Here is a 14,716-nt window from a genome sequence, read left to right as displayed (position 1 = left end):
CACAGTCTTTGGTATGGATTGCATCTCAATGTCAAGAAAACAAAAATCCTCACTATTGGACCAATAATCACCATTCTTATCAACAGAGAAAAGATTGAAGTTGCCAAGGACTTCATTCTTCTTGGATCAACTATCAACACTCACGGAAGCAGCAGTCAAGAAATTAAATGACTTATTCTGTTAGGCAAATCTTCTGCACAAAACCTTTCTAAAGTGTTGAAGAGCAAAAATGTCAGCTTGAGGACTAAGGTGCACCTGACCCAAGCCATGGTATTTTCAATAACCTCATATGCATGTGAAAGCTAGACAGTGAATAAGGAATACCATAGAAGAATTGATGCTTTTGGGTTATGGTATTGGAGAAGAATACTGAAAGTACTATGGGCTGCCAAGAGAACCAATAGATCTGTTTGGGAAGAAGTGCAGCCTGAGTGCTCCTTGGAGGCCAGGATGGCCAAACTTTGTCTCTCATACTTTGGGCATATTGTTAAGAGGGACCAGTTGCTGGAGAAGGATTTCATGTCAGGGAAAAAGAGGAAGACCCCAATGAGATGGATTGACCAAGTGTCAGTATCGATGGACTCAAGCGTGAGAACAGTAGTGAGGTTGGCCCAGGATCAGGCAGTGTTTCATTCTGCTGTGCATAGGTTCACTGTGAGTCAGTACCAACTTGATGGCACCTAACAACAACAACAACAATGAACTTTTTCAGCCTGAAATTGAACAATCATGCAATTAAGATGCACTGATAAGTACTGGTGATTGGACTGCAAAAGTTGGAAACAAAGAGAAAGGATTGGTAGTTGGAAAATGTGACCTTTGGTGATGGAAATGATGCTGGAGATCACGTGATAGAATTGTACAAGACCAACGATGTATTCACTGCAAGTGCCTTTTACAACAACTGCAACTATACACATTGACCTCACCAGGTGGAATACACAGGAATCAAACTGACTACATCTGTGGGAAGACATGATGGAGAAGCTCATTATCATCAGCCAACAAAAGACCAGAGGAAGACTGTGAAACAGACCATCAATTGCTCATATGCAAGTTTATAGTGAACGTGAAGAAAATTGAAACAAGTCCACCAGAGCCAAAATACAACCATGAGTATTTTCCAGCTGCATTTAGAGCATCTCAAGAACAGATTTGATGCACTTGACACTAATGATTAAAAACCATCCATTATACATGATGACTTAGACTGGGTTTTCTAGAGAAGCAAAACATATATATGCAGATAAATAAAGAGGACTTTATTATCAAGAAAATTACTTATAATTGTAGAGTCCCAGGTCCCCATCAGAAGAGAACCTTTCCAGATGTGTCTAAAGAAACATCCTTTCAGTAGATTGGCTACTCACAGCCAATCATTGTAGTGTTACCTATACCATTAGGTTTCATCAACATGGGAACAAGCACATCTCAACTGCTAACCCTCTGGAAATCCTGGCCTAGTCAAGATGACACAGAACCATAATTATTACACATGCAAAAAGCAAAAGGTCATTAAAAAGACAGGAAAGAAAGAAAAGACCAAAGCACTTGACTTCAGAAGAGACTCTAAAATGTGCTCTAAATATAGAGATGCTAAAGTGATTAGGATAAATGAGGAAGTAAAAGAGTAGAACAAAAAATTTCAAAGGGCAGCTCAAGAAGACAAAGTCAAGTATAATGAAATGTGCAAAGACCTGGAGTTAGAAAACCAAAAGGGAAGAACAAGCTAAGCGTTTTTCAAACTCAAAGAACTGAAGAAGAAGAAATTCAAACCTTGACTTGCAAAATTGAAGTCGTCTATGGCAAAATGGAGGCCTGGTGTGGTTCTGTAGGATAAACACTGGACTGCAAGTTAAATTTGAACCACAAGGTTGGTGGTTCAAAATCACCAGCTGCTTTTTGGACCCTACCACACAGGGTCACTACGAGTTGGAATTGACTCAATTGCACTTAGCAACAACAACAACACCATGGCAAAACATTGGATGATGCAGGAAGAATCAAAAGAAGATGGAAGGAATGCAGTAATTGTACCAACAAGAATTGGTCTATGTTCAACCATTTCAAGAGGTAACATATGATTAAGAACCAAAGATATCAAAGGAAGAAGTTCAACCTACACTGAGGCATTGGTGAAAAACAAGAGAATACAAATTGAAATGTGTCAACAAACTGATGCAGACTTCAAGAGGCTCACTCATCTGTGCCAACAAATTTGGAAGACTTGGTCAATGGATTCAGAGAGATTCATATTTATACCCATTCCATTAAAAAGTGACCCCCATGGAATGCAGAAATCACTGAACAATATTAATATCACATAAAATAAAATTTTGCAAACATAATTTTCAAATGGTTAAAGCAGTGCATCAACAGGGAGCTCAGATTCAGTTCAATGAAATCTCTTGTTCTACGTCTGTCCTCAGAAATTCAAGCAAGTTCAGAAGAGGACGGATGTAGAAGAGGAGATTTCATTGCTGACATCAGATATATCTTGGATGAAAACAGAGAATATAAAAAAGAGGTTTGCTTGTGTTTTATTGACTATGCAAAGAAATTCAACTGTGTGGATTATGACAAATTATAAGTAACATTTTGAAAAGTGGGATATCCAGAACACTTAATTGTGCTCATTGGGAACCTGTACCTTGAGCAAGAGGTAATCATACAGAATGGTTTAAAATCAGGAAAGCTGTGTGTCAGGGTTGTATCCTTTTGCCATACTTGTGAAAGATGAAGAGGGGGCTGGAGATGGCAGGGATCACCTTCAGACCAGGATGCAGATAAGCTACCTGTGCAGGAGAAAGGGAAGGAAGCAAGATTATAAAAGAAAAATCTCAGACTGCAGTGTAGTTCCTATGAAGGTCAAAAGCGGAGTCCTTGAGCTAAAGTCAAGAATTAAAGGAATATCACATGGCAAAGGAATGGCTCTACATTAATACCCCCATCCTGCTCAATCATTGGTTGACCATGGCCCCAGCTTTGGGTAGATAAAGAGGAGAAGCACATCGGCCACCTCACAGCAGAAGAGCTGAGTGGTGCGTTTTCATGGCCAGCACACCATGGAATGGAATTGTGTGTGGTGCGGTTAGCACACTCAGCTAATAATCAAAAGGTCCGTGGTTTAAGTCCATTCAGAGGTACCTTGGGGCAAGTCCTGGCAATCTACTTCTGAAAACTCAGCCATCAAAAACTGTGGAGCACAGTTCTACTCTGACACACACAGTCACCGTGAGTCGGAACTGACTCAAAAGTATCAGTTACTCCATGGTACAAAGGAAACACCACTAAAGGAAGCAACAGAGATTTAGAAATTTAGTTCTTGCTCTGCCACTTTGTAGGTGTATGATTTTGATTGTAGACAAGTCATTCATGCATGTAAGTTTCTTCATCTGGACAGTGTAAAGAATTACATCTGTTCAGTCTATATCAAGATATGATTATGATGATCACATGAGTTAAGTGTGAAAGTGCTTTGAAAAAAGTGTAGTAAAGTAGAAATACATAAAATAGAATTTGAAGATACAAAGGCCATAATTAGAATAAAGAAAATAAATCATCAGCAGTTGTCACTGGGTCAATTTCGACTTCAGGAAGCCCCCTCTGTGTCAGGGTAGACCTGTGCTCCATAAAGTTTGTCAGAAGGAGATCACCAGACCTTTCTTCCAAGTTTACATCTGAGGGAACTTGAACCTCCCACCTTCGGTTAACAGCTAAGTGAGTTAATCATTTGTACCACCTAGGGACAAAGAACAATGATAAGATAATAATACCAAGGTCATGGAATTGTTATTAAAGAAAATCATTGTTTAACCAACTTTCTCAAAAAAATTATTTGTCTTTTAACTAGATCTGACATACAGATCTAGCGTTACATGTAGGTTATAAAGATATTCATTCATTCATCATCACATCATTCATTCCTTCATTTACTCACCAAATATTTTTGGAGTTTGTAATCTCTTCCAGGTTCTCTTTAGCAACTAAGGTTACTAATTTAAATGTTTACACTACCCTATCACAAGGAGGGATCCCTCTCCTAGCCCTTGTAAACATGCTGCTATTACTCTAGCTATGAATAAGAATGATATGAATAACTTTGTTTTTGTTCTGCCATTTTTTTCTTCTTAAAACTGCAGATTGTTCTCTGGCAACCATTGATGGCAGACTTGATTGGGAAGAAGCAAGAAATTCATTTTTTTGTGAATGAGTCAGATGTAGGCATTGTGAAAGTCCACTTAAACGAGAGCAGAATTCCATTCTGGTAAGCATCATTCTAGATTTATTGAGTAGCTATTAGTATAAGCTCCAAGGAGCTCTGGTAGCGTAGTGGTTATGAATCAGGCTGTTAATCTCACAGTTAGCAGTTCAAAACTACCAGCTGTTCTGCAGGAGAAAGATTAGGCTTTCTGATCCCATAAAGATTTGCAGGCTCGAAAACCCTGTACAGGGTCGCTATGAGTTGGAACTGACAACAGGTACATAACAACAATTATAAGCTCCTGTTATATATCTTAAGGAGCTCTGGTGCTTCTGTGCGATCAGCATTGGACTGCTAACTACAAGGTAAGAGGTTCAAACCTACTCTCTGGGAGAAAGATGTCTGCTCCCGTAGAGATTTACAGTCTCAGAAACCCTACATAAGGTCTCTATGAGTCAGAATCAACTTGATGACAGTGGATTTGTTTCTTGGTATTATACGGTTTAGAGTTCCCCGAGTGGCATAAACAATTAGCCTCTAAATTGCTGACTGAAAGATTAGTGGTTTGAGTCCACACAGAGGCACCTCGGAAGAGAGGTCTGACAACCTACTTCCAAAATATCAACCATTGAAAGCCCCATGGAGCTAAGTATATAATCGGGGCAGCAACACTAGTGAGGTATGTGTACTATAGAATTGTCAGCCATTTGAAATCAAAAGGACAGCTCTTACCCAAGAACAAAGTACAGAAAGGTTGGGAAAGAGGAACGGAAACGAGAAACACAGGCAGGAGACCAGATAAGTGACGTCACATGGAGGGGATAGCAATCATTGAAATGAGATAAAGTGTATGATTTGTTGAATGGAAAACTTATAATCTGCTCTACAAATGTTCACTCAATTAACAACAAAACATTAACAATAAAATACATAAGGAACGCAGTTCTACCCTGACATACACGGGGTCACCCAAGCTGCAATCGACACAAAGGCTACGGGCTTTATTTTGTTGTTGTTGTTTTCATTTTGGTGACCCCATATGATGAGCACTGTACTGAGAATCATAAGGTCTGCATTTTGAGCCCACCAGCATCTCCACAGGAGAAAAATGAGCTTTCTGCTTCCACAAAGATTTAAAGCCCCAGAAACTCTAAATAGGGTCACTGTGAGTTGGAACCAACTCTATGACACTTAGGTTGAGCAGTGGACTGCAAACCAAAAGTTCAGCAGTTTGAGCCCACCAGCCCATCAGTGAGTTTGAACCACTGACCTTAAGGATAGCACTCTAGTGCTTACCCTACAATGCCTCACCAGGACTAGGACTGTTTGAGGTAGATACTATTCCTATTATTGTTGCTAAGTGCTGTTAAATTTGTTGTTGTTGTTGTTAAGTGCCATCGAGTCAGTTCTGACCCATAGCAACCCTGTATAGGGTTTCCAAGGAGCAGCTGGTGAGCTTGAACCACTGACCTTGCAGTTCAAATGGATTTGCAGTTTGGCGCATTAACCTACAGCGCCACACTTGTTGTTAAGTGCTGTTAAATCATAGTGTTCTGTATAGGGTTTCCTAGAAATGACTACTGTGTTTGAACCATCGATTTTGTGGTTAGAGGTCTAGTACTTATCCTACAGAGCCACACCAGGACAAAAATGGATGTTTAATAAAGAAATTTCTCAAGGTAAGCAACCTATAAAAGGGAAGAACTAGGAGTCAAAATCTTTCTGATACAAGAGCGTTGGTTCTTATTCATTGCCTAAATTGAAGCAAAAAAATATCTGTTACTATGATAAACAAAAATCCCCACTGCTCTTAGGAAATTCCAACTCATAGCACACTTAAAATTTCCTTCCACGTCATAGAATACCTTAATGTAATTTAAATGTTTGCCTAGTTAGCAGTGGTGGTACTTCTTGAAGGAAATTTAATGAGATGCTTTTCCATATCTTCTCTTTTCCTGTACTTTCATTTTTCTACTGATGTGATCATCTTTGACCACACAGAATAGCCACTATAGGTCAATGGCTGCCACTATGCAAAAGAAAAAGCGTTCTGCTTCTGTTTGGTCTGTAACTGAAAACAGAATAATACAGTGTTGCTCTTTATTGGAAAAAAAGTGTCCACTAACTTCTGTGTTCATAGTAAAGACATTGAAGGATCACACTGGGCAAATGTTGATGATAAGGGGGAGAAGGTGAGTTTTTAGAGGCTTTGAAACCTACTACATAGGAGCTATCTTCTCTCTAGTGTTCATGTAGGATATCGTGAAAGGGTTAGTGATTTTCAGCTTATAACAATGCTGACTGTTGTTGCTTGTACCTTGATGAACTTGTGCTAATAAGATTTCTGAATGATTTTGTTCTCCATGGCTACGTGTTGAGCCATCAAGGAGTCAAGTGGGAAGGTCAGAGTTCTGCGGAGAATCAGCTCATCCTGTGTTTCACCTCCTAGGGTCTTGATAGGAGACGTTGAAGAGCTCATTGTACAGCAGACTTCAAATGACACAGTCAGCCCCCGGGCGTCCTCATCATACTACGAACAGTATCACTCATTAAGTGAAGTAAGCCATATCACTTCTCTCCAAAATTCCTTGTTCCTGTTAACCAACATTGTCATTTCAACCACAGGAAATTATTACAGAAGGAGTACTGGCAGAGGAGAACTTGTGTGTGCAATAGGGTAGCAACACGTTCTTTTGCAGAGACTTGTCCTGAAAGACTGAATCATCCTTGGTGAACTGCCTCTGAGGAGGTTGGTTTTTCCAAAACTAAGAGCATCTCTAGCTATAAAGAGTAACCATGCATATTAAGAAAGAACAGGAGTAAAGAATGGGGCCCTTTAATGGAAGCATCCACAAAATATTAACAGTCCAATTAGTCATGTCTCTGAATTTTTGAAAACTCGCATTGAATATTTTTATTCTTCCTATGGAAATGAAATGTCCCCATACGACTAGCACTGAACTGTGTGAACCACAAGATCTGTGGTTTGAGCCTACCAGATCCTCAGGTGAAAAATGAAACTTTCTGCTCCCGCGGGGATTTAAAGCTTCAGAAACCCTGTACAGGGTCGTTATGATTTGGATCCGACTCAGTGGCACTTAGCAACAACAACATTCTATCTATGAGGAATCTATTTGAAACAATAATCATACCAGTATTTTAATCTTGAAGAAGTTGGATAATGTATTTCTTTTTGATCAATACTTACAAGTTCCAGTTTAATTGGTCTCAGAAAACTTCCACATAATTTAAAGAAAATCATATTGGTTAGTCTCAAAGGATAAATTCTTGGCAAACTTTCTCTTTTATCTAGAATACCAAAGGAATAAAAATCTCTTGATGTTGTTCTCTTTTCATATGAAACTGTTATTATATTGCCTAATGTATTTTCATCATCTTGGACTAAATGCCCAGAAGCCATTTAGGGATATAATCATACTTCTAAGACACCTTCTAAGACTAAAGTAATAAAAATAAAATTCCTATTTACTCTTCGGGAACCTCTATGCCTTTCTTATTAGTTAAACCAGTACCCAATCTGCTTCTAGAACCCATGTTCTGGGCTGACTGATGTGGTTTTAAAAACTTGCCTCCCCTTCCTCTACCTCGCCTATTCTACCTCCATCTCCATCATCTGCCACCAGCACTTCAATAAGTAAGCTTGATGCCACGAGCTGAGTGGCAGGTAGTCACAACTTGGAAAGTTGAGAAGACTGCATTACTGATATGTGAACTTAGTGAGAGGAAAAAAAAAGTCTTAAACCGAAGGATTTAAATTCTTAAATTTATTTTTTAAACTATTGTGTCCAAAAGAGTTAAGTTTTCTTTCTACATATCCAGAAAGGACATGATATGAGATGAGGGGAAAAATCAACAAAAACAAATAAGCTCATGACATTCCCGAAAATATTTTTCTATTCTTCCCTCTCCCCTGAGCTTTCCTAAGAGGATCATGGGAATCATACAATCTTGATCTCAAGAGATTCAGTTAAATCCTTTATCAGTGCACTGCTTCTGACAATATCTCTCAGATATCTCTCCATTAGCCCCAACCACATAATCATCTGGTGAGCAGGACAGTGGCTTTTACCACTGGTTCAGACCAGAGAATGGAGTTCCACAGTGGGGACAAAGAAACAAGGGGCCATAAAATAGTTCTGGTAACAAATGGCAAAAGAAAAGCGTATGAAATAAGCCAACTCTGTCAAATTGCCTCTAACAGTCTCTCAAATGAAGGAAATCTACTGAACCATCAATGCTGTAACATACACCAATCATACAAATGATTCTGACTTATGGTGACTCTAGGTGTGGCAGAATGAAGCTGTGCTCACTGGGGTTTTCAGTGGCTGATATTTTTGAAATAGACCACTAGGCCTTTCGTTCAAGCCTCCTCTGGGTGAACCTGCAACCTTTTGGTTAGCAGCCAAGGACTCTCAAATCTAGTAGTTCTCTCAGATGTGTTTATGCCTCAGAAGAAATTGAGTCCCAGCAAGGAAATTCCTGGTGATTAAATTTCAGATACCATAAACACTAAGAGGATTGCTATCTGATGACAAGTGGGCCTTTGAGATGACCTTTAATTTCCCAGCATGGGGACAACCACTTACATATATCTTTCCCCTAATTATGTCTGTCACTCTGGGCAAATCCAAGGAAAAAGGGAACTCCAGTTTACTTTAGTCAGGATTCTTCTTTGAAGAACTGAACCTTTAGGACAGTTCTCACAAATAAGGCCATGTGAGTTGGTTGTACTCATTTCAAAAGTTTTGTGAATTTAAGTGTGACCCCTGGGAAGTTGGCCCCCATTAAAATATGCTTGAGTTCAGTACCAGCTCAAATGAGACTCCAGTGACTGCTTTGAAGCTTTGCATCAGTTACAGATGTAGTTTAGGTTTCCTTTCCTGTATATGTAACCTCAACTATGTGGGGTCCTGGTGTGAAGAAGTAGGGTAAGCACTGGGCTGCAAGGTCAGTTTGAACCACAAGGTTGTTGTTAAGTGCCGTTGAGTCAGTTCCGACCCATAGCGACCCTGAACAGGATTTCCAAGGCTGTAAACCTTTACTGGAGCAGAAAGCCTCATCTTTCTCCCACGGAGCTTGTTAGTTTCAAACTGCTGACCTTGAGGTTTGCAGCCCAATGTGTAACCACTATGCTACCAGACGCAGTTCAAATTCATCAGCCGCTGCTTGGAAACCCTATACAGGACCTCTATGAATCGGAATTGACTCAACAGCACTTAATATTACTGGTCCTTGGGACTCCTGATGTGGTAATGAAGGATAAGCTCTGCACTTTGAACCACAGGTTGGCAGTTTAAGCCCACCAGCTGTTCCTTGGAAACCCTATACAGAGTCATAATGAGCCAGAACTGACTGAATGGCAATTCACAACAACATATTTGGTCCTTACTGGGTCGCTATGAGTCAGAACTGACTTGATAGCATTTAGCAATGGTAATAATCATTGGTCCTCTACCCAATAGATTGGGCCAGAACAAACTACTTCTCAGGATAGAACAGAGTTTTCCTTTTTTCCAGATTGTCCTTACCTTGACCTCTCTTGGTTCCAAATAGACCATGTGCTACGGTAGGAAATAATGGTATTTCTGTTATCTTGTGTAAAGACAATGCTCTAGGTTAGTATACAAAAGAGAATTTTATATACATATCAATATGATAAGCCTTGTAAAAAATATTTTATAGATCATTTTCCCTACTTTGTTGGGTACTTTTCTACTTTTCAAAACTTTAATTGATTTTAAATTAAATCATGCCCTAGTATTTTAATAATTATTTCCACATACAACGTTTGAGAGGAGTCCCTTGGAGATACAGTTCTCTAGTCAATGAAATGCTTCTGACTGATAGTTTCTGTTTTGATAGATCTATTCTTGGATGGAAGTTATCACTGAGCGATATCCTGATTTAGTTGAAAAAATCCACATTGGTTCCTCCTATGAGAAGAATCCACTTTATGTTTTAAAGGTATGTTGTAGAGAAAGTCCTTGATCTTTCAACTTTGTGGAGAAATTAATTCCCCAGTAGTGCTCATTATAACTTGAATTTCTGTTCTTTAAGTTCTAGAAATATTTGTATTACAAGTGTCTCTCAAGTTTAATATTCAACTGTTTAGGAGTCTGTTGTTATCTTTTAAGGTTTTGGGTTGTACAAATGGTTTGCACCCAAATACTAACTACCAATGCTCCACGGCATTTACCAACAACAGTGACACATTGCATTGAGCAAATCTGCTTGCTCTTTTGGGTGTTAAAAAGCAAAGATGTCACTGAGGACTAAAGTGTACCTGAACTAAGCCATGGTATTTTAATTGCCTTAAATACATGGGAGCACAGTGGTTCCATAGGATAAGCACTGGACTGCTAGCCATAATGTCTGTGGTTCAAGTCCACCAGCCAGCCACTCTGCTCCCTTAAAGATTTAAAGCCTCTAGAAACTCTAACAGCGGTTCGAAACTACCAGCTGCTCCTCGGGAGAAAGATGAGGCTTTCTACTCCCATAAAGATTTACAGCCTCGGAAACCCTGTACAGGGTTGCTATGGGTCGGAACCGACTCGATGGCACTTAACAACAACAAAGAAACCCTAAGGACCTCTGGTGGTGTAGTGGTTATGAATTGGGCTGCGAATCCGAAACTACCAGCTGTTCCATGGGAAAAAGATGAGGCTTTCTGTTGCTGTAAAGATTTCCAACCTCAGAAACCCTGTACAGGGTCACTATGAGTTGGAACCACTACCACCAGAAACCCGATGCAGGGTCACTATGAGTCAGAACCAACTCTACAACATCTAATAACAACAACAAAATATACATAAGTTGGACTATGAATAAGGAAGAGTGAAGAAGAAAAGGAGAACTGATGCATTTGAATTATAGTGTTGGAGAAGAATGTTAAATATACCATAGCCTGCCAGAAGAACTACCCAATATGTCTTGGAAGAAGTAAAACCAGAATGCTCCTTCTAAGCAGGACAGCAAGACTTCACCGTTTTGGGGCATGTTATCATCAGAAGGGAGTCCTGGTGTGGCTCTGTGAGTTGATTCACTAGACTGCAAAGCCAGTTTGAACTGCACAGTCGACAGTTCAAGCACACCAGCTGCTCCTCAGAAACTCTATACTGGGTCGCTGTGGTTGGAACCAATTAGACGGTACTTAAGAACAACAACAAATCATCAGAAAGGACCAGTCCCTAGAGAAAGGCATCCTGTTTGGTAAATCAGAGGGTCAGCGAAAAAAAGGAAGATCCTCAATGAGACAGATTGACACAGTAGCTCCAGCTGGGCTCAAACATAGCAATGACTGAGGATCAAATCACAGGACCAAGCAGTGCTTCCTTCTGTTATATGGGTCATTATGAGTTGGGACTGATTCGACTACATGTAATGAAACACCTAATCTAAAGGTTGGTGGTTTACCTGCCCATCGACTCCACGGAAGAAAGTCCTGGTGATCTGCTTCAGTAAAGACTGCAGCCAAGAAAACCCTATAGAGCAGGTTTTTGGGAGTGTTTTGTTTGTTTTAACTGCACTTAAAATATAATGCAGCATTCATTCAAGAGAAGCCCTAGTGATGCTCAGCTAACTAATTGATGGCTAGTTTGAACCCACCAGCCTGTTCATAGGGAAATATGTGGCAGTCTCCTAACATAAAGATTTCAGTCTAGGAGACCCCCACCCCCATTGGATTGTTTACTCTGTCTTCTAGGGCCACTATGAGTAACTAATAGTAAGGGGTATTTAAGAATCAGAAACTCAGTTCTAGAAGCAACTCTGTTCCTGTTTATGTGACATTAGACAAGTTACTTAATTTTAAGGGGATGGGTGGGTAGGGGTAAAGAGTGAGGGTAAGAGTTGGGACTATGGCTAGGTCTTGGCTAGGCCTAGGACTTCATTTAGTATGGGGGCTATGGTTAGGACTGTGGTTTAGTGTTAGAGGTGAAGTTTGGGTTAGGGCTAGGAGTAAGGCTTGGTTTAATTATTAGGGTTTCAGTTAGGTTTTTTTCAAATTTTTTTCCTGAAATCTATTTTATTTCCTCTTAATTTTGAAGTTCTAAAACTGGATTATCCCTTCTTTTGTCTTTTCTTTTTGATGTTGTTGTAACTATGTCTCTGGTCCTTTCTTTTCAGTCTTACAAGTCTATTTTACTTTGCATGCTTCTATTTCTGGGCTGAATCTAGGTGATACTGTCATATAAGTTAGTCTCGGTTGTTGTCTTCTGTTGTTGGTTCTTTGTCTAAAAAACTCCCTTTAGTATTTTCTCTAGGGTTGGTATGGTTTTTACAAATTCTTTTAATTGCTTTTATTTTCAGACTAAATTTATTTTCTTTTTAAAGTTTTATTGTGAATTATGTGTTGGACTCAATTTTGCTGTCTTATTTTGGGGACAGTTTTACTGGATATATGATTCTTGGTTGGCGATTTTTTTTCTTTCAGAGTTTTACGTACATCATTCCATTGTCTCCTTGTCTGCATGGTTTATGCTGAGAAAACAGAGCTTAGTTTTATTAGTTCTCTTTTGTAGGTAACTTTTCATTTTTCCTGAGCTAATCTCAGGATTCTCTGGTTTAAAAAAGTGTGATTATAATATGTTTTAGTGTTTTTCTTTTGAGATCTATCATGTTTGGAGTTTGTTCAGCCTCTTGAAAACTTTTTCTAATCTTTCATGATGTTAGGAAACTTAGGAAACTTTTCTTTCAACAACTTCTGAACAATATTCTCTATGGATTTTTTTTTTTTTTTTTTTGTCTCTTCTTATCCTGGAATTCCAATCATATGTAAGTTATTCTTCTTGATAGTGTTCCACATAAATCTTAGACTTTTAAATTTTTTTTCGTTCTTTTTTCTGATAGTTTCTCCAGCAGGTGATTATTGAGAAATTTTCTTCAAAGTCAGTAATTTGACTTTTCATTAATTCTGTTTGGTTTCTTTGCCCTTTTGGTGTATTATTTCTTTCTGAAGTCAGAGTGTTAATTGTCTGGCTTTCTAATTGCTGGTTTTGCTTTTTTCAATTATTTTGTCAATTTATTTCCTGATTCCCCCTCCCCCATAGTTTTGTCTATATCTTCCTTTATTTCATCTGTAGTTTTCTTCACCTTTCTCACAATCTGTTGAAGTTGCCTAAATTAGCATTCTTTTAAATTCCTTATCTGGTTGTTGTGATACCAATTCTAGTGCCACATTTTCTGACTCTGTATTTTGGTCACTTGTTTAAAGCACACTGTCTTGTTTCTTTGTGTAAACTGAAATACTCTGTTTTCTCTGCAACATTGTTGTTGTTGTTAAGTGCCATTGAGTTAGTTCCAACCCATAGCAATGCTGTATAGGGTTTCCAAGGAGCTTTTGGTGAGCTTGAACCACCGACTTTGCAGTCCGGCACATTAACCAACAGCACCGCACCAGGACTCTGAGACATTGTGGTATAGTATTTATATTAGTTGATGATTGTATATTAGTGTGTCTCAGTCACACACCACCTGCATCCTGGTCGATGTGGTAGAGCCTGGAAGTATGAACACAGTTTGTTCTCTGTTCACTGTTTGTGTATTTTAGTTCAAGGCAGGTTCACATGCCTCCAGAAGCAGGGGCCCTGTTCCAGGCACTCGATCCCAGGTAGAGCAGAGGCTGGGCAGGATGGGATACCACTGCTCACTGGGCTAACAAGGGCAGGGACTGACCATGCCCCTGACTACCAGAAGGGCATGGGAACAAGGGAAAACAGCACTCCCTTATTGCCAACCTCCAGCCACATCCTGTGCCCACAGGCCACTGTATTGATAGCTGCTCACAAAAGCTCAAGATGGCTGCACCACCCCACATCAGCCCACAGCCCACTCACTTTTCTTCTCTCTCTCTGCTCCTGTCCAGTTGACACTCAATCCACCTCTCTGTCCTATCCTCTGATGCTCATGGTTCCAGGGTCACCATCTTTTATCTGTCTCACTAGGTTCCCCTGGTCCTGATTATAGAGTGACAGCTCAGCGTGTTTACTCTGCCATCTTGTCTCAGACCAAGCCATTTAACTTTTCTGGGCTTCATTCAGTACCCACATTCATACAATGAGGGGACTTCTCTGGATTCACTCTCAAATTCTATTGTGTTTTATATCACTACTACCTTACTTAGACAAAAAAGAAAGAAAAGTAGAGGAGTCGCCTGTTGGAAAAACACTGTTGTAGTTTTTGGGACCAAAGAAAAGGCTGAACATTGCAGCCCAGGGAAGGAAGAAAAAACTAGGGCAAATCTGGAAACTGTCCCAGTAGGGCTCATATAATAGCTTCTGTTCCAACCACCATCCATAGGATTATCCATTTTCAGTTGTAAAATCTTATGGAAACGAATCTAAATTACCTACCTTGGATCAGGTGTCTCCTCTCTTGTGTAATTTGGCCTTAGTAAGGATCTGTGTTTCTCTGCTATTCATAAGGTTTTCAGTGACTAAAGACTCGGAAGTAGTTCGTCACTCTTTCTTCCTAGTCTGTCTTTGTCTGGAA

General features: G+C 39.6%; 1 protein-coding gene across 1 annotated transcript in view; it reads left to right on the top strand.

Moving 5' to 3' along the window:
- The window catches only part of CPB2 (carboxypeptidase B2 (plasma)), a 122,693-nt gene that overhangs the window by 45,349 nt on the left and 62,628 nt on the right, over nt 1-14,716 (top strand). Inside the window, exons 4-6 of the mRNA XM_006837687.1 lie at nt 4,143-4,267; nt 6,654-6,762; nt 10,091-10,192. Coding sequence (XP_006837750.1) covers nt 4,143-4,267; nt 6,654-6,762; nt 10,091-10,192 — 336 coding nt within the window. The remainder of the gene's footprint in view (nt 1-4,142; nt 4,268-6,653; nt 6,763-10,090; nt 10,193-14,716) is intronic.

This window comes from Chrysochloris asiatica, unplaced genomic scaffold (genome assembly GCF_000296735.1).
Source record: "Chrysochloris asiatica unplaced genomic scaffold, ChrAsi1.0 scaffold00022, whole genome shotgun sequence".
Classification (NCBI taxonomy): domain Eukaryota; kingdom Metazoa; phylum Chordata; class Mammalia; order Afrosoricida; family Chrysochloridae; genus Chrysochloris; species Chrysochloris asiatica.
This window is presented reverse-complemented; position numbering and strand designations above follow the sequence as displayed.